This window comes from Mobula hypostoma, chromosome 1 (assembly GCF_963921235.1).
Source record: "Mobula hypostoma chromosome 1, sMobHyp1.1, whole genome shotgun sequence".
NCBI classification, from domain to species: domain Eukaryota; kingdom Metazoa; phylum Chordata; class Chondrichthyes; order Myliobatiformes; family Myliobatidae; genus Mobula; species Mobula hypostoma.
Genome location: NC_086097.1, coordinates 20,948,425 through 20,975,330, shown reverse-complemented (window position 1 = coordinate 20,975,330; position 26,906 = coordinate 20,948,425). Strand labels below are relative to the sequence as shown.

Below are 26,906 nucleotides of genomic sequence, written 5' to 3'. Positions count from 1 at the left end.
ATATGTTGCGAATAAAATCAGGTCTTCTGTATGATTTTAGGTAATAGTGTAAATTCCTTTCCATTTGTTGTGGGAGATGCATAACAAATACTTAGCAGAATATTTCAACCTTGAGTCTTCAGAATGAAGTGTTTTGTATCTAGTTGAAACTCCCTTTCTAAGGCATGAAGTGTTTGTTGAGAGTTCTTGCATTTACTTATTCTCTATCAAGTAGATACTTATTATTTTACCAACTGGAGATTAGTTGATTTTAAGTATGAGACCATAGACAAAGGAGCAGAATTGGGCATTCAGCCCATGATTTGCTATGCCATTCCATTATGGCTGATTTATTTCCCTCTTATCACAGTTCTTTCATGATTGATACCCTTATTAATCAAGAGCCTATTAATCTCTGCTTTAATCCTCCAATGATTTGGACTTCACAGCCTTCTGTAACTGCATTAAGTATTTTAAATTGTAGGAAAGTATTTTTTTCTGTTGTATAAAATTGTGAAAGAGTTGACTTTGAAATAATCTGAAATTCATCCTTTATAGGACTTTGTACCTTTGTATCAAGATTTTGAAAATTTCTACACCAGAAATCTGTACATGAGAATTCGAGACAGTTGGAACCGGCCCATCTGCAGTGTTCCTGGAGCAAAGTTTGATATAATGGAGAGAGTATCCTATGACTATAACTGGACATTCAAGTGAGTAAATCGCCCTAAATTTTACTAATTTTCTTTAGAGGTTGTTTTCCTGTACTGTTGCTTAGTGTTTTGCTGAACATTGTGGGCATGCTGTTGGCACTGCAATGAATGGCAACACTTGCAGGCTGCCTCCTGCGCACCCTTGGGTGTGTTATTTGACTACACAACCAATGCATTTCATTGTAACACAAACCTGCTGGAGGAACTCAGCTGGTCAGCAAGCATCTATGGGAATGAGTAAACAGTTGCTGTTTCGAGCTGGGACCCTTCAGGACTGAGAAGAAAGAGGGAAGATGCCAGAGTAAAAAAAAAAGTGGGAGGAAGGGGAAGGAGGTTAGCTGGAATGTGATGAGGGAAGCCAGTTGAATGGGAAAGATCAAGAGATGAGAAGAACAAATCTGTTCGTGGAGCATAGGAGAAAGTGAAGGGGGGAGGGGGAGGGCCAGGGAAGGGGCGGAATGGGCAGGTGAGAGGTGAACGGTCAGTGGTGAGTAAAGGGAGGGGAATTCATTTCACTCTGTATTTCAAGGTAAATGTGAATTTTTTGAGAAGCAGACTGACAAATGAGAGTGCAGTATAATGCTGCTGAGGTCTAACAATAACACCAGCATGCATTCCACTTAATTTCTTCTGCATTTGTACAACAAAGCTATAGAGATTCTCTTAGAAATGACCATCTCTATTTGTCTTTAATGTAGAAATGTATCATTTGCCCTTTAGAAGTACAGACAGGTATAAGTCTTCCAATTCAAAGATTAGGAAGAGTGACTAAGATTCGTTAAAAGGGCTTTGCTGAGCAGGATTTGTGTATGTGATTGGTGTGTTCAATTTGGCCAGTTTCCCCCCACAAATGTTCTTATGTGAATGGCAACAGAAAGGTGTTGCTGGATATGCAGAGGTATTGACAATGAAAGATTAATCCTGGGATGATCCAATCAGGCTGGTGGATACAGATAAACTGCCTCACTTTGTGGGAAGACCATAAGAAAGGAACATGACCTTGAAATTAAGGTTGATTTATATAGCTTAGAAGGCACTCTCCACGAAAGTCGGTGAAAATTTGGGGCTGGTACCTTGATGTGCTTGGACAATGAAAATGTTCAAAGCATTGATTTATCAGAGGTTTCTGGAAGTAAAACAAATAAATGGAATTAATAGTACATATTAGTTTAAATTATATGGTATGACATGCATGAGTAGTGTAAAGATTCTACACTCTCAGCCCCAGAACACTTCAGTCTACTAAAGATAAAAATACTGAGGGAAAAGTAGGTGAAGAATTCTACTATAGATGTTCAAAGGTTCATTTTATTATCAAGGTATACAATTCTAAAATTCTTCAATTCTCTGGGTAGATGTCTCCCTGAAATAATCAAAAATGGTATAAATAGTGTTTCCTGTCTCCCGCCCAGCCACAGAACGAAGATGAATTTCACAATGGATTTGTAACAGCACAAAAGGTCATTCACCCTATTGAGTATCTGTTACACAATAGTGGAACAATCCTGTCAGTCTCATTTTCTACCCATAAAACCCCATAAATATTTCTCAATTGTGTATCTTTTTTTTTGAAACCTCTGATTTGGTTCCACTATCCGTGGAGAGTATCCAAATCTTAATTCTTTGGGTAAGGAAGTTTTCCATCAATCACCTTTTATCTCTTGCCCAAGGGTGACATAGCAGTTAGTTACAGCACCAGTGATACAGGTTCAATTCCCACCACTGTCTGTAAGCTTGTGCATTCTCTCCATGACTGGGTTTCCTCCGGGTGCTCCAGTTTCCTCCCGCATTCTAAAGTCATACAGGCGAGGTTTGGCTGGAAGAACCAGTTACCATACTGTACCTCAGGTTTATTATCACTGACATTGTAGCAGCAAGACAAAAATACTAAACTGCAATAAGAAATTTTAAAATAGTATAAGAAGAGAGAAAAATGGTATGTTCATGAGCCATTCGGGTATCTGGCGAAAGAAAGAAGCTGTTCATAAAATGGTAGCAATGAGAAAAGGTCCAGGGTGATGGGGGTTCTCGATGAATGCCACCTTTTTGAGGCACAGTCCAGATATGGGGCAACTGCACTTTGGCTGAAACTATAATGCTATATTCTGCATTCTGTTCAATGGGACTTGAGACCTTAGGATAGTTGTGGAAGAGGCTACAGTTTTGGCTGAAAGTTGTGGTATGAGAATGTTTGTTACTTTTTATTGACCAGTCTCTGTCAGTGAACCCTGATTATAATTTCAGCTAGACATTTGTATAGATATATGACTGAGAAATTAGACTGTGGAGAGTGTGCTTTTGCCAGTCTGAATCTGGTGCTGTGGCGATGTCTGATTGTTTAAATGGTTTTGACCTCAAGGTTCAAAATAAATGCATGATCAAAGCACAAATGTCACCATATACTACCCTGATGTTCATTTTCTTGTAGGCATACACAGAACATAAAAATACAATAGAATCACTGAAGAGCTACACTTAGACTGACAAACAATCAATATGCAAAAGACAAACTGTGCAAATACGATAAATAACACTGAGAGCATGTGTTATAGAGTCCTTGAAAGTGAATCCATAGATTGTGGAATCAGTTCAGGGTTGTGAAAGAAGTTATCCATGCCAGTTCAGGAGCTTGAAGGTTGTAGGGTAATAACTGTTCCTGAACCTGGTGGTGTGGGACTTCTGGCACCTATGCCTTCTTTTCGATGACAACAGTGAGAAGGGAGCATGGCCTGGATGGTGAAGATGGGGGTCCTTGATGGAGGCTGCTTTCTTATGGCACCTTTCCAGGATTTTCCATTGTTTTGTTGTAACTGGCTTGCTATGACATTTCATGCATAATTGAGTCTATCATATCTCTGGAATTGCTCATAAAGTAATTGGGAAACATTTGACATCTCATTTCAGTCCTTTATTACTGGGAGTAGCTTTTTATCTGATTTAGTTAATCCATTAATTTAAGTTCCTCATCTGCTGTGATGGAAATTAAGTTTGTGCCTCTTGAGTTAAGAGTTCTATCCTACTCAAACGCTGAATTTTCATTGCACTGCTATTGATCTGTGTTATCAACTGACTCGGTCCTAAGCTGTGGAATTTCTTTCTATAATGTATGGCTGTTTCCTCTTGCTGCTTCAAACGAGTGATTTTTCTCTTGCAAAAACAACTTGAATTGTTTTCCAGCATTAAAGATATCATGTAATGTTACTTGTGTGTATTTGGACCCAGAAACAAAAGTGCTAAATATTATGGAAGTTATTAATGTATGAAGCTGTTCAATTATTGAAAAATATCTCTGTGAAAAACATGTAAAGTTACTTGCCTTGCCCAGTACAATGTCTCAGCAAGTGCCAATTTTGATATTTTTGTGATGAAATTGTTTGACATTTTAAAAATGTGTGCTTAAATTTTTCGAATTTGCTTTACTTCATATCCCTTGTGTAACAAATACATGTTTATTAAATAGGTTTACTAACAAAATCATCAAAGACGTCCTCAACATGGGCTCATACAATTACTTGGGCTTTGCTGAATGCCATGGCTACTGTGCTGACGCGGCAACCAAAGCAACGATCCAGTACGGAGTTGGTATTTGTAGCTCACGGCAAGAGATTGGTGAGTTAATATTCCATAAATCTACTCGGCTTTTAACCTGGTTTTAAAATGTGTAACAAATTTGTTAAGCATATCTATTGGCAAGGTTAATTATACAATAATTTTAAAAAGGCATTTTGGTTGCAGTTTGATAAATGCTACATGTAAAAGAAAGAAGATTCTTCACACCATCTAATGAAGCCTGGTGGCTTGTGTCAAGCGTTGCGTTAAAGTAGCTACCTCTCTTCTTGGATAGGACTTGACCTTGAGATAGTGATGGAAGAGTTGTAGTTTTGTTTGGCTAAAAGCTGTGGTATTATGGTAATGATTGTTAGACTTTTTATTGACCAGTCTGTGGATTGGTGAAACCTGACTTTAATTTCAACCTGATATTTAAACTTTGCAAGTTAGACTGAACAAGTTACTGGTCAGAGGGTGGAAGGTTAGGGGAAGTTAATATACTTGTCCTTGGGACATGGGCGTGTTGACCTTCTAACCTAGTCTAAGATCAATCTAAGAATGTAATAATAAGATGAATGTAGGCTTACTGTAAATTGGTGTTTAGCCAGTGTGGTCTTGGACTAGAGAGCCTGTTTCTGTTTGATCTCTCTATAATAGTTGTAGAGCAGGAGTTCCCAACTTTTTGTTGCCAGGACCAATCCCATTAAGCAAGTGGTCAGTCATTCCAGTTTGGGAACCCCTGTTATAGATTGATACAACCTGGAAACAGGCCATTTGGCCCAAATGGTTCTTGTGAAGCATGATTCCCATCTAATTTAGTCCCATTTTCCCATGTTTGGACCATTGTGCTCTAAACCTTTCCTATCAGTGTACCTGACCAGTTATATTTTAAATTTTGTTAGTGTACCTTCAACCATGATCTCTGGCAGCTCCTTTTCCAGAGCAGCAAGATGAGATTAAGTACAAGAGGTCCAGAGGATAAATAGGAAAATGACGGCCTGAAGAATCCTCTTCAGGAATTAAATGATGGAAGCAGTAATTATATCTCCTTAAGGATGCTAGTGATATGGGTGCAGGCCCACAGTAATCAAGGATGCTGTGTGCCAGATAAACAGGCTGATTTTGCCAACAGCTTTTCCCTTACTGAGCAAATGTTTGTGGTTTAAATGGTCCTAAATGGGTGTGGCTGTTTAGTGAATTTGTAGAAATTCTAGTTAGACAAGAATATTCTAGAGTGACAAAAATATGGGTGATTTCTCAGGGTGTGCACGGTACCAGTGTAATCTTGTTTCTTGCAGTTTAGGGCAGTTAAATTACTTTTAGTACCATGCTGGTTGATAATTGGAGCTTGAAGATGCAGTATATCATGTGGTCTATTTGTGTCTGATAAATGCATTCCAGCAGCAATGTTTCCTGTTTTTACTACTTTGAATTTGGTGAATAATATATTGTTGCAATACACGGTGGTCATCTGTAATGTTTAAATTGGTCTTGTTTCAGCAGTGTAAAACTATTGCAATTTTGCTGCTCTATTGAAAGTGACAACAAGTCAATCTCTTGCAGGGCTTAAAGACACCAGCTAAGTTCGAAGTATATACTGTATATGCTGCCTTATACTGTACCTTAAGGTTCACTTTCTTGCAGGCATTTACTGGAAAAATGAAATGCAATAGAATTTTATGAAAAATTGTACATAAATAGCTGGCCGGTGGCGTAGTGGCATCAGTGCCGGACTTCGGAGCGAAGGCTCCCCAGTTCAAATCCAGCCAGCTCCCTTGCATGCTTTCCATTCGTGCTGGGTTGAGCGTTGAGCTAACAACTCGATCTCTTAAAAATAAGAAATCCTGCTAAAAAAGCTCCATCATGATAGCATCCCGATGACTCCAATCGGAGTTCACAAGATCACAAGACAAAGGAGCAGAAGAGGGCCATTCGGCCCATCGAGTCTGCTCCGCCACTCCTCCATGAGCTAAACTATTCTCCCATTTAGTTCCAATTTCTGGCTTTTTCCCCATATCCCTTGATATCCTGATTAATTAGATACCTATCAATCTCCTCCTTAAACACCCTCAATGATCGGGCCTCCACAGCTGTATGTGGCAATGAATTCCATAAATCCATGACCTGCTGGCTTAAAAAAAAAATTCTCCTCATCTGTTTTAAGTGGGTACCCTCTAATTCTAAGACTGTGGCCTCTTATCCTGGGCTCACCCACCAAGGGAAACAGCCTTTCCACGTCAACTCTTTCCAACCCTTTCAACATTCGAAATGTTTCTATGAAATCCCCTCTCATTCTTCTATACTCTAATGAATACACTCCAAGAGCTGACAAACACTCCTCATATGTTAGCCCCTGCATTCCAGGAATCATCCTCGTAAATCTTCTCTGAACTCTCTCCAACATCAGAACATCCCTTCAAAGATAGGGGGCCCAAAACTGCACACAGTATTCCAAATGAGGTCTCACTAATGCCCCATAGAGCCTCATCAACACCTCCTTACTCTTATACACTATTCCTCTTGAAATGAATGCCAACATAGCATTCGCTTTCCTTACTGCTGATCCAGCTTGGTGGTTAACCTTTAGAGTATCCTACACGAGGACCCCCAAGTCCCTTGGCACTTCCGATTTTTGAATTTTCTCCCCATCTAAATAATAATCTGCCCGATTATTTCTACTTCCAAAATGTACAACTGTACATTTCTCAACATTGTATCTCATCTGCCATTTCTTTGCCCACTCTCCTAAACTGACCAAGTTTCTCTGCAACCTTTCCATTTCTTCAACAGTTCCTGCTCCTCCACCTATCTTGGGTGTCATCCGCAAACTTAGCCACAAAACCATTTATTCCATAATCTAAATCATCAACATACATTGTAAAAAGAAGCGGCCCCAACACCGTCCCCTGCGGAACACCACTAGTAACCGGCAACCAATCAGAATAAGATCCCCTTCATTCCCACCCTTTGCTTTCTGCCTATCAGCCAATGTTCCACCCATTCCAATATCTTTCCTGTAATTCCATGGACTCTCATCTTATTAAGCAGCCTGTTATGCAGCAACTTATGGAAGTCCTTTTGAAAATCCAAATACACAATATCCACAGCCTCTCCCTTATCAATCTTATTTGAGATTACCTCAAAAAATTCCAATAGGTTGGTGAGGCAGGATCTTCCCTTCATGAAACCATACTGGCTTGGGCTGATCTTGTCATGCACCTCGAGGTATTTCATAACCTCGTCCTTGAGGATCGACTCCGATAACTTTCCAACTACCAATGTCAGACTAATAGGTCTGTAATTTTCTTTTTGCTGCCTCCCTCCTTAAACAGCGGAACTACATTTGCGACCTTCCAGTCCTCTGGAACTATGCCAGAGTCTATTGATTTCCTGGAAGATCATTTCCAATGCCTCCATAATCTCCAAAGCCGCCACCTTCAGAACCTGTGGGTGCACCTCATCCGGTCCGGGAGTCTTACCTATTCTTAATCCATTTAGCTTCCCAAGCACTTCCTCTCTAGTAATCTTGACTGTACCTAATTCTATTCCCTGAGACCTCTGGCTATCAGGTATGTTGCTAATGTCTTCCACTGTGAAGACTGATGCAAAATACTCATTCAGTTCCTCTGCCATCTCTTTGTTGCCCATTTTAATTTCTCCAGCATCATTTTCAATCGTTCCTATATCTGCCCATGTCACTCTTTTACTCTTCATATACTTAAGGGCTAAGGGGAAAAAAAGTACATAAATTCTGACAAATAACCAATGTCCAAAAGAAGACAAATTGTGCAAATTGGAAAAAGATAGTACCAAGAACTTGAGTTGCAAGAGTTTTTGAAAGTGGACTGTAGGTTGTAGAATCAGTTTAGAATAGTGGTGGATGAAGATATCCATGCCATTTTAGGAACCTGATAGTTGTAGGGGTAGTATCTATTGCTGAACCTAGTGATGTGGGACCTAAGACTTCTGCTCCTCCTGACTGATGGTAGTGAAAAAGGGTACTACGGATACGGATATTGGATACCCAATAGTCAAAGAGAATTGGAAGTGCAAATCTGCAGAGAGATAGCAGGCAACTGCAGGAAACATAAAGTTGTGGTGGTAGGGGATTTTAATTTTCCATATATTGATTGGGTCTCCCATACTGTTAAGGGTCTAGATGGTTTGGAGTTTGTAAAATGTGTTCAGGAAAGTTTTCTAAATCAATATATAGAGGGACCAACTAGAGGGGATGCAATATTGGATCTCCTGTTAGGAAACGAGTTAGGACAAGTGACAGAAGTCTGTGTAGGGGAGCGCTTTGGTTCCAGTGATCAAAACACCATTAGTTTCAACTTGATCATGGACAAGGATAGATCTGGTCCTAGGGTTGAGGTTCTTAACTGGAAGAAGGCCAAATTTGAAGAAATGAGAAAGGATCTAAAAAGTGTGGATTGGGACAGGTTGTTCTCTGGCATGGATGTGATCGGTAGGTGGGAAGCCTTCAAAGCAGAAATTTTGAGAGTGCAGAATTTGTATGTTCCTGTCAGAATTAAAGGCAAGGTGAATAGGAATAAGGAACCTTGGTTCTCAAGGGATATTGCAACTCTGATAAAGAAGAAGAGGGAGTTGTATGACGTGTATAGGAAGCAGGGAGTAAATAAGGTGCTTGAGGAGTATAAGAAGTGCAAGAAAATACTTAAGAAAGAAATCAAGAGGGCTAAAAGAAGACATGAGGTTGCCTTGGCAGTCAAAGTGAAGGATAATCCAAAGAGCTTTCACAGGTATATTAAGAGCAAAAAGATTGTAAGGGATAAAATTGGCCCTCTTGAAGATCAGAGTGGTTGGCTATGTGCGGAACCAAAGGAAATGGGGGAGATCTTAAATAAGTTTTTTGCGTCTGTGTTTACTAAGGAAACTGGCATGAAGTCTATGGAATTAAGGGAAACGAGTAGTGAGATCATGGAAACTGTACAGATCAAAAAGGAGGAGGTCCTTGCTGTCTTGAGGAAAATTAAAGTAGCTAAATCCCCGGGACCTGACAGGGTGTTCCCTCGGACCTTGAAGGAGACTAGTGTTGAAATTGCAGGGGCCCTGGCTGAAATATTTAAAATGTCGCTGTCTACAGGTGAGGTGCCGGAGGATTGGAGAGTGGCTCATGTTGTTCCGTTGTTTAAAAAAGGATCGAAAAGTAATCCGGGAAATTATAGGCCAGTAAGTTTAACGTCGGTAGTAGGTGAGTTATTGGAGGGAGTACTAAGAGACAGAATCTACAAGCATTTGGATAGACTGGGACTTATTAGGGAGAGTCAACATGACTTTGTGCGTGGTAGGTCATGTTTGACCAATCTATTGGAGTTTTTCGAGGAGGTTACCAGGAAAGTGGATGAAGGGAAGGCAGTGGATATTGTCTACATGGACTTCAGTAAGGCCTTTGACAAGGTCCCGCATGGGAGGTTAGTTGGGAAAATTCAGTCGCTAGGTATACATGGAAAGGTGGTAAATTGGATTAGACATTGGCTTGATGGAAGAAGCCAGAGAGTGGTGATAGAGAATTGCTTCTCTGAGTGGAGGCCTGTGACTAGTGGTGTGCCACAGGGATCAGTGCTGGGTCCATTGTTATTTGTCATCTATATCAATGATCTGGATGATAATATGGTAAATTGGATCAGCAAGTTTGCTGATGATACAAAGATTGGAGGTGTAGTAGACAGTGAGGAAGGTTTTCAGAGCCTGCAGAAGGACTTGGACCAGCTGGAAAAATGGGCTAAAAAATGGTAGATGGAGTTTAATACTGACAAGTGTGAGGTATTGCACGTTGGAAGGACAAACCAACGTAGAACATACAGGGTTAATGGTAAGGCACTGAGGAGTGCAGTGGAACAGAGGGATCAGGGAATACAGATACAAAATTCCCTAAAAGTGGCGTCACAGGTAGATAGGGTCGTAAAGAGAGCTTTTGGTACATTGGCCTTTATTAATCAAAGTATTGAGTATAAGAGCTGGAATGTTATGATGAGGTTGTATAAGGCATTGGTGAGGCCGAATCTGGAGTATTGTGTTCAGTTTTGGTCACCAAGTTACAGGAAGGATATAAATAAGGTTGAAAGAGTGCAGAGAAGGTTTAGAAGGATGTTGCCAGGACTTGAGAAACTCAGTTACAGAGAAAGGTTGAATAGGTTAGGACTTTATTCCCTGGAGCGTAGAAGAATGAGGGGAGATTTGATAGAGGTATATAAAATTATGGTGGATATAGATAGAGTGAATGCAAGCAGGCTTTTTCCACTGAGGCAAGGGGAGAAAAAAACCAGAGGACATGGGTTTAGGATGGGGGGGGGGAGTTTAAAGGGAACATTAGTGGGGGCTTCTTCACACAGAGTGGTGGGAGTATGGAATGAGCTGCCAGACGAGGTGGTAAATGCGGGTTCTTTTTTAACATTTAGGAATAAATTGGACAGATACATGAATGGGAGGTGTATGGAGGGATATGGTCCGTGTGCAGGTCAATGGGACTAGGCAGAAAATAGTTCGGCACAGCCAAGAAGGGCCAAAAGGCCGGTTTCTGTGCTGTAGTTTCTATGGATGTTCAGACTAATCGTACCTATGAAAATTATCCCAAGAGTGCCTTGTCGATAATACACGCCAGTATATTTTAAATTCTCAAAGTGGCCAAATCTGTTCTCAGGTAACCTTGACAAACATGAAGAACTGGAAAAATTGGTGGCTCGGTTCCTGGGTGTTGATGCAGCTATGGCATTCGGGATGGGATTTGCTACGAACTCCATGAATATTCCTGCTCTTGTCGGCAAGGTTTGTTAACTAAAGCGTCCCTCACTCTAAACTTCACCCAACTTTCTTCTCTGAAGATTGCAGTTAGTATTGTAAAGAAATGAAGACCTGATATCTACCAAGCAATATCTTTGTAGGTAATTGATGTAGATAATGGACTGTAAACTAACTTTAGTAGCCTCTCTAGAAGTACAGGTAAAATGTAGGCTTGATTTGAGGAGGTCTTGGCTGTGGATTGATCATTATGATGTTATGTTGCTGTGATGCTGCTACAAGTAGGATTTTCTTGCGCCTGTATATATACACTCGGTGGTCGGACTCTTGGGTCCGGGAATGGAAACCCGTGTGGTCTTCTGCTGTCACCATCTTCAGGGTTTGATGTGCTTTGTTTATTGATGCACTTGTGTACACTGTAACATGTTATTAGAGTTACTGTCACCTTGCCCTCTTGAACCAGTCCTGACCCCTCATTAATGAAGCATTTTTGTCCATGGAGCTGCCACTCTCTGTATGCTTTTTGTTTTCATACCATTCTCTAAAGTCTGGAGACTGTTGCACATGAAAATCCCAGAGAGATGTTTCTGAGATGCTCAAACCACCCCATTTGTCACCAAAGTCACTCCAGTAAAAGTCCCTTGGATCGCATTTTTTTTCCCCCTATTCTGATGTTTGGTCTGAACAACTTGACCATGTCTGTATGCTTTTATGCATTGAGTTGCTGCCACATGGTTAGTTGATTAGATATTTACATTAACAAGCAGGTGTACAGGAACTATCTAATAAAGAGGCCACATATGACAAATTTTGACCTTGATCTCTGTACAGCTATTAGCAAAATAATAAGATTCAAGGAACTGCAAGCAAACAACAGGATCTTGAAGTCCATATTAACTTCTCTGAAGGGAGCAAGGCCAATGGATACAACGGTTAAACTTGTAGGGTGTTTAATTAGCTGAGGCATAGTTTGAGGAAGTTGCGCTAAATCTGTACAAAACAGATTTCACGTCACATGCCGGTGATAATAAACCTGATTCTGAACACCAGTTATGTCACAGCTGCATACACTTCTGGTCAACAAACAGGATGCGTCCAGTGTTTGGGTGATGAGATTAATAAGAATATAGAGGGGAATTATTGAGAGAATGGCCAGGGAAGCATTGTTTGCTTTGAAACAAAGTAGGAAATTCATTGAGTGGCCTGGATAAGATGAATAGGAAGGGCTTAGCAGAGAGGCCAGTAGTGGGGCATATATTGATGGAAAGATGACTTAGTATTTTTGTAAGTGACTTTTTTCCACCATATCTGTAAGGTTTAGAACTATTGACTAAGGTTGGTGGAGCAGAAACTCACCACACTTTTAAAATGTGCCTGGGATTTTCACTGAAAGGCTGCAGACTAAGAACTGGGTGGAGAGATTCAGATAAAGAGGTTCCTCTTTGTTGCCATAGACATGGTTTAAAGATAGCAGCCTCGACCATAAATTTCCATTTCTCTTGAGTGGCTCCTAGTTTGTCCCTCTCCTGCACAAACGGAAACAGGAAATACTGATCATGTTCAGGAGGTGAGGCAGGATACAAAAAAAAAGGTCAGTGTTGTCCTTTAGTCCCATTGGTCTGCTAGCAGCTGTGATTGTATCTCATTTTATTTTCACTTGTTATTTTAAAATATTGGGATGCTTTTAGTAACCTTTGCCCTGATGACTGATGCGAGATGTGTTCAGCCTTCACATTTTCTGATTTTCCACTATAAATTCTTGAGTTTTATTTGCTAAAGGGCAACTGCTTAATTTAATTACACTTTTATATCTACCTGTAGAGACTCTTGCAGTCTTGCTGTATTTGTTGCTCTTATTTTTGCTACCTTGTTAAAAAGTCTACTCTACCATTAATCTTTACAACCTCTCATGCTTTTTCTTTCACTTTTCCATCCTTAACTTCAATGTTCAAAGTAAATTTATTATCAAAGTATATGTCACCATATACTGAGATTATTTTCTTGCAGGCATTCACAATAAATACAAAGACTCAATAGAATCAATGAAAAACTACTTAAGGCAAACAACACAAAGTTGGACAAACAATTGCTATAGATGAACCTGTCCTTCTCCTGACACCTTTTTCTCAATAGAATACATCTTTGAGCTTTATGGAAATATTTCTTTTAAATGGCTCTGACAGTACAAAGTATGGAAGAATTTATTGGAATCCATTTTGAGGGTCAACTGGGGCAGTGTTAGTATTGCCAGCATGTTCGATTACAGTTCATTCACTGTATTCCTGCTGTGAGCAGGTCTAATTCACAATGTCAAAGATTATGAAGAGAAGGCAGGAGAATGGGGTTAAATAGATAGTATCAGCCATGATAGAATGGCAAGCCAGACTCGATAGGCTGAATGGCCTAAATTGCTCTGTCTTATAGTCTTGATGGTCTTTCTGTTTGAATGGCTTTGAACAAATATGGTACTTCCTCAGAAGTCAAAAAACATAGGTCTGTATTTTGTTCCAAATGCTATAGAGAGAAAGGATCAAATAATTTTCTTAAACTGAAGACAATTATTCTTTGGAGCTTTTAAAGCTAATTAAACTTTAATGACTTTATTTTTCCATCTCCAGGGTTGTCTGATCTTGAGTGATGAACTAAATCATGCATCGTTAGTGCTTGGAGCCAGGCTTTCAGGTGCCACCATCAGGGTTTTCAAACACAACAGTAAGTAGACTACAAATAAGTCTTGATCTGTGCAAAAAAAATTACAATTCCTGTCAGAGATGGGAAGAACTTTGGGGGAAAAAGCAGTAAATAATAAATGAACACAAGTGATTCTACAGTTGCTGGAAATCCAGAGTAACACAATGCTGGAGGAACTCAACAGGTTAAACAGCACTCTCCCATGGGCCACTCTCACCCACTTCAAATTCCTCCTTCAGCTCTTTATCTTTTTCACCAGTCACCTCCCAGCTTCTCAGTTCATCCCTGTCACCTACCAGCTTGTACAACTCCCCCTACCCTTGCTTTCTTAATCAAATCAGGTTTATTATCACTGGCACATGTTGTGAAATTTGTTGTTTTGCAGCAGCTGTACATTGCAATATATAATAAAATACATTAAGGTGTATATGAGTGCAAAAAGAGAGCAAAAAATAGTGAAGTAATTTTTATGTTCATTGTTCATTCAGAAATCCAATGGTAGAGGGGAAGAACTGTTCCTGAAATGTGTGTCTTCAGGCTCCTGTACCACCACTTCAGTGGTAGTAATGAGAAGAGAGCATGACCTGGGTGATGGGTTCCTTAATGATGGATTCCACCTTTTTGAGGCATTGCCTTTCAAAGGTGGCCTCTATGCTGGGGTAGTACAGTGGCATGCAAAAGTTTGGGCACCCCGGTCAAAATTTCTGTTACTGTGAATGGCTAAGCGAGTAAAAGATGACCTGATTTCCAAAAGGCATAAAGTTAAAAATGACATTTCTTTAATATTTTAAGCAAGATTACTTTTTTATTTCCATCTTCTACAGTTTCAAAATAACAAAAAAGGAAAAGGGCCCAAAGCACAAGTTTGGGCACCCTGCATGGCAGTACTTAGGTAACACCCCCTTTGGCAAGTATCACAGCTTATAGATGCTTTCTGTAGCCAGCTAAGAGTCTTTCAATTCTTGTTTGGGGGATTTTTGCCCATTCTTCCTTGCAAAAGGCTTCTAGTTCTGTGAGATTCTTGGGCCGTCTTGCATGCACTGCTCTTTTGAGGTCTATCCACAGATTTTTGATGATGTTTAGGTCAGGGGACTGTGAAGGCCATGGCAAAACCTAGAGCTTGCGCCTCTTGAGGTAGTCCATTGTGGATTTTGAGGTGTGTTTAGGATGTAGAAGCCATCCTCTTTTCACCTTCAGCTTTTTTACAGACGGTGTGATGTTTGCTTCCAGAATTTGCTGGTATTTAATTCAATTCATTCTTCCCTCTACCAGTGAAATGTTCCCCATGCCACTGGCTGCAACACAAGCCCAAAACATGATCGATCCACTCCCATGCTTAACAGTGGGAGAGGTGTTCTTTTCATGAAATTCTGCACCCTTTTTTCTCCAAACATACCTTTGCTCATTGCAGCAAAAAAGTACTATTTTAACTTCATCAGTGCACAGGATTTGTTTCCAAAATGCATCAGACTTGCTTAGATGTTCCTTTACAAACTTCTGACGCTGAATTTTTTTTTTAGTTTTTTTCTTTCAAAATTTTATTTATTACTAATAAACAGACAAAAAAAACACAGCACATCCACAAAAACCACAACCATAGCAAAATCAAATTAAATATTGAACAACAAGAGAAAAATATAAAGGCAAAAGTAAACATACACAGCAGAGGTGCACTGTGCCAAAAAACCTCAGTCCTCACCCTGTAAGAAAGCCAGTACAGGGCCCCATATCCTTTCAAATATGTCCCCTCTGTCTTCATTACATAGTCTTAGTCTCTCCAAATGTGAAGTACTTGCCAATTCTCTCAGCCGCAGATTGTACATAGGCACAGAGTCCAGTTTCCACATTTGCAGGATTAACTTCTTGGCAATCACCGTTCCAAACAATACAGCCACTTTTTCATACATATTGGCTGAAGATGGGGAGTTTGTTGCTCCAAGGATGGCTATCGGTGGATCTGGTTCCCACTGCTTCCCAAAAGCCTCAGAGAAACAGTGAAAAATACTTTTCCAGTATGCATAAAGCTTACAACATGACCAGAATGAATGTGACAAGTTACTGTTCACAGATTTATATCTATTACAAACTGGTGAAACATCAGGGTAGAAACTGCAACTTTTCTTTGGAATAATGGAGTCTATATATAATGTTTTAAACTGTAAGTCTGTGTCTGACGTTGACACTAAATTTTGTGGTGAGGACGCAGAAAAGGTTTTCTTCTGATGACTGTTCCATGAAGTAATATTCGTGCAGGTGTCGCTGCACAGTAGAACAGTGCACCACCACTCCAGGGTCTGCTAAATCTTCCTGAAGGTCTTTTGCAGTCAAACGGGGGTTTTGATTTGCCTTTCTAACAATCCTATGAGCAGTTCTCTTGGAAGGTTTTCTAGGTCTTCCAGAGCTCAACTTAACCTCCACCGTTCCTGTTAACTGCCATTTCTTAATTACATTACCAACTGAGAAAACGGCTACCTGAAAACGCTTTATCTTATAGCCTTCTCCCGCTATGTGGGCATCATTTATTTTAATTTTCAGTGTGCTAGGCAGCTGCTTAGAGGAGCCCATTTCTGCTGATTATTGGGACAAGGTTTGAGCAGTAAGGGTATTTATAAAGCCTTGAAATTTGCATCACCTGGCCTTTCCTAACGATGACTGTGAACAAGCTATAGCCCTAACAAGCTAATGAAGGTCTGAGACCTTGGTAAAAGTTATGAGAGCTCAAATCTCTTGGGGTGACCAAATTTTTGCATGGTGCTCCTTTCCTTTTTTCACTCTAAAATTGTACAAAACAAAAAATAATACACTAATCTTGCTTAAAATGTTGAAAAGAATGTTTCAGGGCCGGCTGGTGGCGCAACGACATCGGCGCCGAACCTGGGAGCAGAGGTCCCCGGGTTTCAAACTAGACGGGTCCGCCCCCGAGTACACTTAACATCCGTGCCGGGTTGAGTGTCGAGAACGCAACTCGACCTCATAAAACAAAGGGAAAATATTGCGAAAAATGTCTTGTGTGAGGAGTGGCGTGCCACACAGTCTCTCTCTCTCGCTCAGCGCCTTGTAAAAGCCATGAAAAAGACATCATTACGGACACATGCACAAGCACGCAAAAAAAAGAAAAGAATGTTTCATCTTTAACTTTGACTTTTGGAGATCAGTTCATCTTCTACTCACTTAACTATTCACAGTAACAGAAATTTTGACCGGGGTGCCCAAACTTTTGCATGCCACTGTAGATGTCTGTGATGGAGCTGGCTGAGTTTACAACTTTCTGCAGTTTTTTCCCTATTCCTGTGCATTGGCCCCTCTATACCAGGTGGTGATGCTCCCAGTTAGAATGTTCTACACAATACATCTGTAAAAATTTGCGAGAGTCTTTGGTGACATACCAATGAAATATAGCCACTGTCGTGCCGCATTTGTAATTGTATTGATGTCAGACCCAGGCTAGATCTTCAAATGTTGATAGCCTGGAATTTTCTCACCCTTTCCACTGCTGACTCTTCTGAGGACTGGTCCTCTCAACTTCCCCTTCCTGTAGTCCACATTCCTTGGTCTTCTGGCTTCTACCCACTTCCTTTCCAGTTCTGATAAAGGGTCTCAGCCTGAAATGTCAACTGTTTATTCCTTGCTATAGATGCTGGAGGAATTCAGGAGGTCAGATAGCATTTTGTGTGTTACTCTGGTAAGTAATGGATTCCAAGATGCTTTTGCAAAATATAAGTTGTAAATGTTGGAAGTGAGATGGCAAAAAGAAATGCTGGATATGTTCATCCAGGTCAGTCATTGTCTATGGGAAGAGTAACAGTTAACATTGCAAGATGACTTTCCAGTTCTGATGCAGGTTGGAAAGGTCATCTGTCCAGAGTTCCATGTTATGGCCTGAGCTGTAATAGGCCAAATTCATGACGCGTTCTTTGAGCTTTTTATGGACTTCATTAGAATAGTGTAAGAGGTCTAAGTCAAAGCAGAAATCAGATGGAGAATCCTCTTTTTTTAAATTACTGATGAGGTTACTTCTGTTGGCTTCTGCTGGTTTTTAAAACCATCCCCATCTTCTTGCTTCCCACTAATTTTTCCTACATTATATGCCCTCTTTTTTTTTGTGCTTATGCTGCTTTTGACTTCCCTTGTCTGCTACGGTTACCTCATCCTCCCTTTAGAATGCTACTTAATCTTTGGGATGCATCTATTCTGTGCCTTCTGAATTGCTCCCAGAAACTCCAGATTTTGTTGCTCTGCAGTCATCATTGCTTGTATTCCCTTCCAAAAAAACTTCGGCCATCTCTTCTCACAAGCCCCTGTAGTTGCCTTTACTCCACTGTAATACTGATACATCTTTCAAATTTCAATTTTGCTTGGAATAGTTGATCCATATTATTCCTTCTGTGGATATGATCCTGTCTTTTGCAGAAGATGTGGCCCGAAGCTATTCACTGACCTTTGCTAGCAAATGGTGATTGCAAAGAAAAATGAAATAACTGCTCCACAAATTGATGGCATACTCAATGGATTTAGGAAACCTGCACAGTCTGTAGTTTAACAAAATACTGGAGGAACTCAGCACATTAGGCAGTATCTATATGGAGGGTCAATGTTTTGGGCCAACACTTACTGACTCTCCAATTACACATTTCAATGTGTTAGTGCTGACTGGAATTCATCAGCTTTGATTTGCGCCCTGATTGCTAAAATTGCTTGCAAATGTCAATTTGCCCTTGTGTAACAGATACCAGCATTAAATTGAGCCCGTATAGCATCGGTCTGCAATATTGCTTGACGGTTTAAATACAACATTTAAAATCAGTTGAGGGCGACAAGTGCTCTTCAACTCTAGAACTGATCTTGGATAAAAATGGTTAATTTGCAGTAGGTGCAGTTCTTGAAATAAATCATTGTTTCCCTTGCATGAAAGTTCACAGAGCAGAACTGTTACCAATTTGGCATTGATTTCATTCAAATTAGAATTAGAATAGCAATCCTTCATCCTTGCAGTGCTTCACTTTGTGCTCTAAACAAAATGTATTCTTGGACTCTTTCATCCAGCTAAGGAATGTAAGAGTTGGAATATATTGTTTATGTATGTTTTCTCGCCTTCAAGTGCTCATGGTGTTTAGGTTGATAATTATCTTTCAATCATCTACAAGACAGATTATCGTGTTCAGGATCTTGCTACGGGCAAATTGGATGCTTCACATTGCAAAGCTCCTACACTGATAGCAATATGTTTTGAAGACATGATGTGTTGTGAAAGATAACATATTGATAAAAATTCTTTTGATTTTCTATTTACCACTTTGGCTTAAACAGTACTGAGTCACGTTGATTCAATTATTTTGTTCTCCTTTTACACTCGTATAGTGGAAATGACATTAAACAATCTTGAATCTTAAATAATGACCTGATGAAGTGTCTTGGCCAGAAATATCATCTGTTTATTCCCCCTCCATAGATGCTGCCCGACCTACTGAATTCCTCCAGCCTTTTGTGTGTTTCCGGTATCTGTAGCATCTCTTGTGTTTGTGTCTGAATTGTGATGTGTAGCTCTCAAGTTCAAATTGGTTGGGATGAAATGGATCCCCAAAGTAACAATGATTGGCCTGAATATTTACAGTCCCTTTTTAATTACATGCGCGTCCTTGTATAATGTAAATGTAAACATGCAACACATTTTAATTGGAATTTTTCAACTAAATATTGTGTAGAATTTGAGTTTGTTAAAATATTTATGATGTCCTGTATTGAGTTATTGATTGAGATACAGTGTGGAGTAGGCCCTTCTGGCCGTGCTGCCCAGCAATCCGGTTTTAACCCGAGCCTAATCACGGGACAATTAACAGTGATCAATTAATCTACCAACTGGTACATCTTTGGACTGCGGGAGGAAACTGGAGCACCCGGAGGAAACCCATGTGGTCATGGGGAGAATGTACATTCTCCTTGTAGGCAGTGGTGGGGATTGAACTTGGGTCACTAGTACTGTAAAGCATTGTGCTAACCACTGTGCTCCCATGACACCTCGATGCATGAATTCTTTAGCAGGTTTAATTGATCAAATAATTTGGTAAACAGCTTTGGTGCATCCAGGTTCTGTGTGCAGGCCACATAATCCCATTTCTGGGATGTAGCTTCAATATTTCCAAACTGCCAAATACTACCTTTTCCTGATTTTCTTTTTTTATCGATGCCCATTATTGCTTGGGTCTCCACATTGCATCCCTCCAGTGGTATAGCAATACAACTAGAAACAATCAAGCCCCCTTCCACTGTTACTCTTAAAGGAAGCAAAAGGTGTACATAAGCTTGCTCAGATGAGTGGCTATGCATCTGTTTTCCTCTGAGAAAGCTAGGAACTAATCAGTTTGTTGCATCAGACTGTGTGACACGTCCTCAAATGGAAAATTGCAAATTGGAAAATTTATTATGCAAAATCAGGAAAGTTCAGTGCAGAAAATGATGACTATTGAATACAGGGACATGGTGATAAAATAATTAAATCTTTGCCTTATTCCCTTTTTGCGCTTCATCTTCCCTTCCAATTCCTGGTTGAGAGAGTCCTCTCCAAAATCATTCTTCCAGTTCCAGTCAAATGTATAACTGGCTAAAGCAAAATACTGTATATGGAAGAAATCTGAAATGGTGAAAATGTGTAGCAGTTTAGACAGCACCCATGGGAAAGAAACCTGTAACCTTTTGAGCCAATTGATTTGCATACAAGGCAGCAAAGGTTATAGAACGAAAACAAAAACCATCTTCCTTTTAGATTTATCCTGATCCGTTTGATGTGAAGACTTTGTATTATTGACTAATTAGCATGACGCATCAGTTCTCCGAGCTTAATACTACAGAAAGCTTAATGTAGAAAATATAGGGTGACATTAAAACAGTGAAAGCTTGATAAATGTGTAGAGGTTGATGAATGTTCATAATATTTGGTGGCTATATAGGGAAAGATATTGATGTATTTAGACAAACTACATGCCATATTGAAAGGATAGACATTGTAGAACAGGAAATACTAAAGGAGTGTGATAAGAGATCATCAAGCTGAAATATTAACTACAAAGATTTGCCTAACCCACCTGATTATTTCCTGCATTTTCTTTGTACGTTAAGGATTAGATGTCTAAGCTTAAAATTGAATAAATCTCCAAGCCAGATCAAATATTGTACAGTGGCACAGTAGCATAGTGGTTAACACAATTCTTTACAGTACCAGCAACCCAGGTTCAATTTCTTCTGCTGTCTGTAAGGAGCTTGTACGTTTTTCACGTGACCACGCTGGTTTTCTCTGGGTGCTCAAGTTTCCTCCCACAGTGGAAAGCCCAGCTGGTTGTTTAATTGGTCATTGTAAATTGTCCCATGATTAGGCTAAGGCTAAATCGGGTTGCTGGGTGGCTCGGCTCCAAGGGCCTATTCTACACTGTATCTCAAATAAATTTTGGGTGGAGAAATTGTAGTATAACAACTGTTAATTACCAAATACTGGGCAATGGGATGTCAACTTGCTGAAGGTTGTATAAATATTACATTTAACTATGCAGTAAAGTTGGTTGCCTGGGATCTTCATTTTAGAATTCCCTCCCTTAAAAAGGGTGAAAATAATAAAGTTATTGTAGGATTAATGTAAATGGTAACCAGAAAAAATATAATCAACAGTGGCTACTGTTGGAATGTGGGCATTCAGTTCCTCAATGTTAAGCTTTCAGTACATGGGGAATAGACTCAGTGGCCACTAAGCAATAAATATCTTCATCACATATTCATATTTATTGTCTGCATTGTTGCTTTTTTGTATTTGCAGTTTGTTGTCTTCTGCACTCTGCTTGATTGCCCAAGTTTGGCAGTTGTTCATTTATTCTGTTATAGTTACTATTCTATTGACTCATTAAGTATACCTACAAGAAATGAATCTCTCAGTTGTATATGGTGATATGTATGTACTTTGATAAAATTTACTTTGAATTTTGATTAGGTACCTCCTGTACCTAATAAAGTAGCCACTGAATGCATGTTTGTGGTCTTCTGCTGTCGCCCATCACCCCAAGATTTGATGTGTTGTGCATTTAGGATGCTCTTCTGCACACCACTGTTGTAAGCATGTTTGTTTGTGTTACTGTTGCTTTCCTGTCAGCTTGAACCAGTCTGGCCATTGTCCTCTGACCTCTCTCATTAATAAACACTTTCATTCACAGAACTGCTGCTCCCTAGATGTTTCTTGTTTATTGCATCACTCTCTTAAACTCTTAAGAGTGTTCTGTGAGAAAGTTCCAGGAGATCGGCAGTTTCTGACATACTCAAACCACCTTATCTGGCACCAACAGTTATTCCACGGTCAAAGTCACTTGGATTACATTTCTTCCTCATTCTGATGTTTGGTCTGAACAACAGCTGAACTTCTTGACCATGTCTGCATGCTGCCACATGATCGGCTGATTAGATATTTGTATTAATGAGCAGGTGTACCTAATAAAGTGGCCACTGCGTGTGTGTGTGTGTGCCTCATGCCCACTTACTCACCTAAGTTACATGACCCTAGATGTCCTTATCTAGTAACTTGAAGTCAGTTTAGAAATGTTCATTTGATCCTACTGCAATAGTTGTGGGGAAATAGAGATTTACTTTTAATCAACTTCTGGATATGACAGTGAGTGTGGAACATCATTAAAGAAAGCTGCCACGAATTATGTAGATTCCTTCTGAGTGGGCTAAATGGATTTACCCACTGAGTTTGAATGTGTAGTGATTCAATTCTCATGAAATTTATTCTGAACGTTGTGAGGTAACGATGACATTTTTCTTTTGGATATCCACCAGCTGGTATTGACTGGAAATGCAAACTTGTTTAATAGATGTTTGTTTACTGCCAACTGGGTAGTCATCATTACAATGCTTGTATTATTTTCAGATATGCAGAGCTTGGATAAATTGCTTAAAGACGCAATTGTGCACGGGCAGCCGCGAACACGCCGACCATGGAAAAAGATTCTCATTGTAGTGGAGGGGATTTACAGGTACAATCACAAAGTGCAGGATCCAGTCTGAATAAGTTTTTAGACAAGCTGACCTGTGGAATGCTGTATTGACACTTTGAGTTCAATGCAGTGTGCAATTCATGTTGCACTCTGTGGTATCAGACCTTTTTAAGTTGAATAACTAACATATTAAAATGCTTAATCTAAGAATGCCTTGTCCAATCTGCAGTTTAACATGCATTTATGTTGTTCTGTTAGCTGTATAAAGCATTCTAAACAAGTAGTTCCAAATGTTATCAAATATCAGTATGTTTAAAAGCTCAATCACAGAACCATTTTGTAGAAAGGAGGTACATAAGCTTAAAGCTTAAATCAATTACAACACAAAAGCGCACTGACCTTAGAACACCCATTCTTGCTAATATTATTGTAATCCATTTACTGCTGTCATCACACTGAGACAGTGTCTATGGACAGTCCTAGGTAACTTACGACAAGGGAACCAACAATGAAGTGTTTAAAATCACTGATGTGAACGAGACCAGAACTTGTGGTTGGGGGGGTGGGGTGGTTGGAGAAAATGGGAGTTGTCTGACAAAGAATACAAAGTGAAGAAGAGATTTGGTAACAAGGGTTAGAATTTGGAGTATCATGATCGCTATATCTCAGAACATACTTTTCATATTTCCTTCAATCATAGTTTGGCCCACAGCATTTACTCTAGCCCTCAGAGCAGTCCTGTTCCCCCACTTAGTACACTCTCGCGCTTATGAATGCCATCACTCTGCACCCACCCCTAAATTCTCTCCCCAAATTGTCACACCAGCCACCTTCCTGTTGTGACCTTGCGCCAAAACACCTAGATGAAAGCTGGGAGTTTAATGAAACTGAAAGTTGCTAATAGATCTTTCTGCAGTTGGCCAAATGTAATTGAAATTTTGTGGTGTTTTCATCAACAAATCATTTTGGGACTCGCATTTACCAAACGTGCTGCTATTTAGCACTGCAATGTTGTTGCCAAAAATTTCTCTGCAATTTTCTCCAGTCTTAATTGGTAACGTCTTCCATTTCCAACTGGCAGACTTCCGATTCCGTTGACTTCAAACCTACTGCAGCTTCTATTCCTTTACTCTGGTCATTGGTAGTTATGCCATCAGTCAACCAGGCCCCTCTAAGTTTGTTCCTCAAGACCTTTAAGACCTGTCTTGTTAATTTTCTGTTTTGATCAGTCCTTTTTTCACATTTCTGTGAATTATATTAAGTTAAAGGCTCCTGTACAATTACAAGTATTTGTTGCTAATTTACATCTGTCGAATATGGGGAATTTCCATTTTAGAATGTAGTTTTCAGTCTTTATAGGATTGTATTTTAATTGCCAGACATTACTGCCACACCATTCATCATATCGTCATTGTCCTGACAAAGGAGTCTCAGCCCGAAACATCGGCTCTTTATTCCACTCCGTAAACATTGTCTGACCTTCTGAGTTCCTCTGGAATTTTGTGTGTGTTACTCTGGATTTTCAGCATCTGCAGAATCTCTTGTGTTTATGCATCATACCAGACTAATCTTCTCTCCCATGCACCTCTTTAATTTACACTAAACTAATTAACTACCAATTCTGTCCTGATTAAACTGCATTCCAATTTCTCTGTATTGCTTGGTCTTAAAAGTGGACTTCTCTGAAATTTGTCAGCAATAATTGTTTTTCTATCTAGAAATAGCTTCATCTATTCTCTGTGGTTTCCTATTCACCAGCTTCATTCTGGTAATATGAACAAGCAATTCTTTCCTCGTGACTGAAACAACTGAGAGTTGTACATAGCAGATAAAGGCTAATTATTTAATTTGGTAAACGTTTGTTTAAAAGAAAAATTTCAGCTGTATTTTGCTTACCTCAACACCTTCCTAAAACCTTTCTGAAATGACATTCGGGAAGTAAGTTGTTTTGTAACATGAGCCTCAAGTTTTATCAGTGCAGAAATATTCTGTGTGTATTCAATGCATTTGGCAGTCTGGCTGTTAATTTGTAATGCTGCTGTTGAACTGACATATGCTGGTGAAACTGGAACTTGGCAGACAACCGATACCGCAGCAGCTCATCATTATGTTGACATACATATTTCATAAAGACAAAACTAAACCGATCATGTTTCCAAATCTGAACTGATAACGTAGCTCCTCATTGCATCTCAATCATCCTGAAACTTTACATGTAGCAAATAGTTTAGCCAAGCAGTGTAGCCATTTAGAACCTAGAACTGTTCAGCACAGACAGGCCCTTCACCCCACCAGTGTCTGCATTGAGCCTGATGCTAATCTAATAATTTCATCTGCCTCCATGTGTCTCTATCCCTCTATTCCTTGCCTGTTCATGTCAACTTGGATGACTCTTAATCATCATTACTATCATAGCTGCTTCTACCACCATTGCTAGCATGTGTTCCTTGTATAAAAGAAAACACCACTTTTCCCTCACATACCTCCATGCCCAGGGTGGGGGGGCAAGACTCGGCTATGTACCTTTAAAAATGTATCAAAAGTTAATGTAATGTCACCATGACTCTCCAGAGGAAATGATCGCAATTTGTCCAAACTCTACTTAAAGCAAACAGTCCAATTCATTTGCCTACTTTTGCTTTTACCCTTGCATCCACTTGTGCTACCTCTTTCAGTGAGTTTATGGTCTTGGACACCAAGATCCCTCTGTTCATTAATACTTCTAAGGGTCTTGCGATTTACTACTGCTTTTCGTCTTGCTTTGACCTCCCAAACTATAACACCTCACACTCTATCTGCCCGGATTTCCAACTGATCTGCAGTACTGTGCAAAAGTCATAGGATACTGTAAGACCATAAGATGCAGGAGCAGAAGTAGGCCATTCAACCCATCATCTGCTCCGCCATTCAATCATGGGCTGATCCAGTTATTCCAGTCATCCCCACTCCCCTGTCTTCTCCCCATACCCTTTGATGCCCTGGCTAATGGAAAACCTACTATCTCTTCTTTAAATACACCCAGTGACTGACCTCCACCTCCGCTGTTAGCAACAAATTCTGGATTTACCACCCTCTGACTAGAGTAAGGCACCCAAGACTTTTGCACAGTAATGTAGTAATATGCATTGTACTGTCCTGCTGCAAAAAAAAAAGATGATAAACCAGATTCTGATCTGGGTCTCTATTGTGGACTGAGTGGGGAAGGGGCAAGGAGAGGGAATCATGGTTGGTAAAAGGGGAAGGGAGAGGGGAGGGAGCAGGAAGCACCAGAGAGACATTCTGTAATGATCAATAAACCAATTGTTTGGAATCAAATGACCTTGCCTGTGGTCTCAGGGCTGGATGTGTCTACACCTGCGCCACCCCACCCCGGCGCTCCTTCTCTGCCATGTGTTCCACGCCCCTCCTGCGGCACTCTCCACCCTTGCCGTTCCCAGCATCACTTGCTTCTGCTGGATTTACAAACTTGTTCTGCTCCATGTTGATATACAGGGCTGTGTAAAAGTCAGAGACCCCATAGATATATAGAATATGGTCAAGTCACTATATGTATATATTCATATTCTAACTATCTAAGACTTCTGCACAGTACTGTAGATCCTACTGTTTCCTTTGATAACTTCCCTACTACCCATAACTTAGCCATTTGTCATCTACAAACTTACTAAGTAACCCATCTGCATTATCATGGAAACAGTGCTTTGGACTGACTGGGGAGTTTCTAATAATTAGAATGTGGTGTCAAGTCAGCATGTTACATCCTGAGGTATATGCTGTGTACCGCTGAGCAGCACTTTATTCAATGTATTTAGGTTACCTAATCAAAGTAACCTTTATAAGACGGTCTCTTATTTCAATTAGGATCAGAATATGCCACTGTCAGTGTTCAAGTTGTTTGTGGGTTTTTAGATTGTGTGCTCAAGGAACAGAAAGTTGAAATACACTTGTGAATCACTTAGCACAAGAATATTGTCGAATCATAATGGCACAGAAAATGCCTATCAAATCCAAGCTAATTTGACACCTATTGTTTTCTCCCATTCCCTGTCTTCTCCCTGAATTTTACTTTCCTCTTAGAGCTGATCCATTTGCCTATTGAAGACCGTAATTTTTGCCATCTTCTCAGGCAGCAAAATCCTGGTCATAACAGTATATTGAGTTTTAGAAAGATTCTCAATCATCTTCACAAACAAGAGAAAGTCTGCAGATGCTGGAGATCCAAGCAACACACGAAATGCTG

At 39.9% G+C, this 26,906-nt stretch overlaps 1 protein-coding gene across 1 annotated transcript in view; it reads left to right on the top strand.

The window, feature by feature from the left end:
- sptlc2a (serine palmitoyltransferase, long chain base subunit 2a) overlaps positions 1-26,906 on the top strand; it is a 148,084-nt gene that overhangs the window by 47,519 nt on the left and 73,659 nt on the right. Inside the window, exons 3-7 of the mRNA XM_063044515.1 lie at positions 538-692; positions 4,153-4,301; positions 10,906-11,030; positions 13,622-13,715; positions 22,600-22,705. Coding sequence (XP_062900585.1) covers positions 538-692; positions 4,153-4,301; positions 10,906-11,030; positions 13,622-13,715; positions 22,600-22,705 — 629 coding nt within the window. The remainder of the gene's footprint in view (positions 1-537; positions 693-4,152; positions 4,302-10,905; positions 11,031-13,621; positions 13,716-22,599; positions 22,706-26,906) is intronic.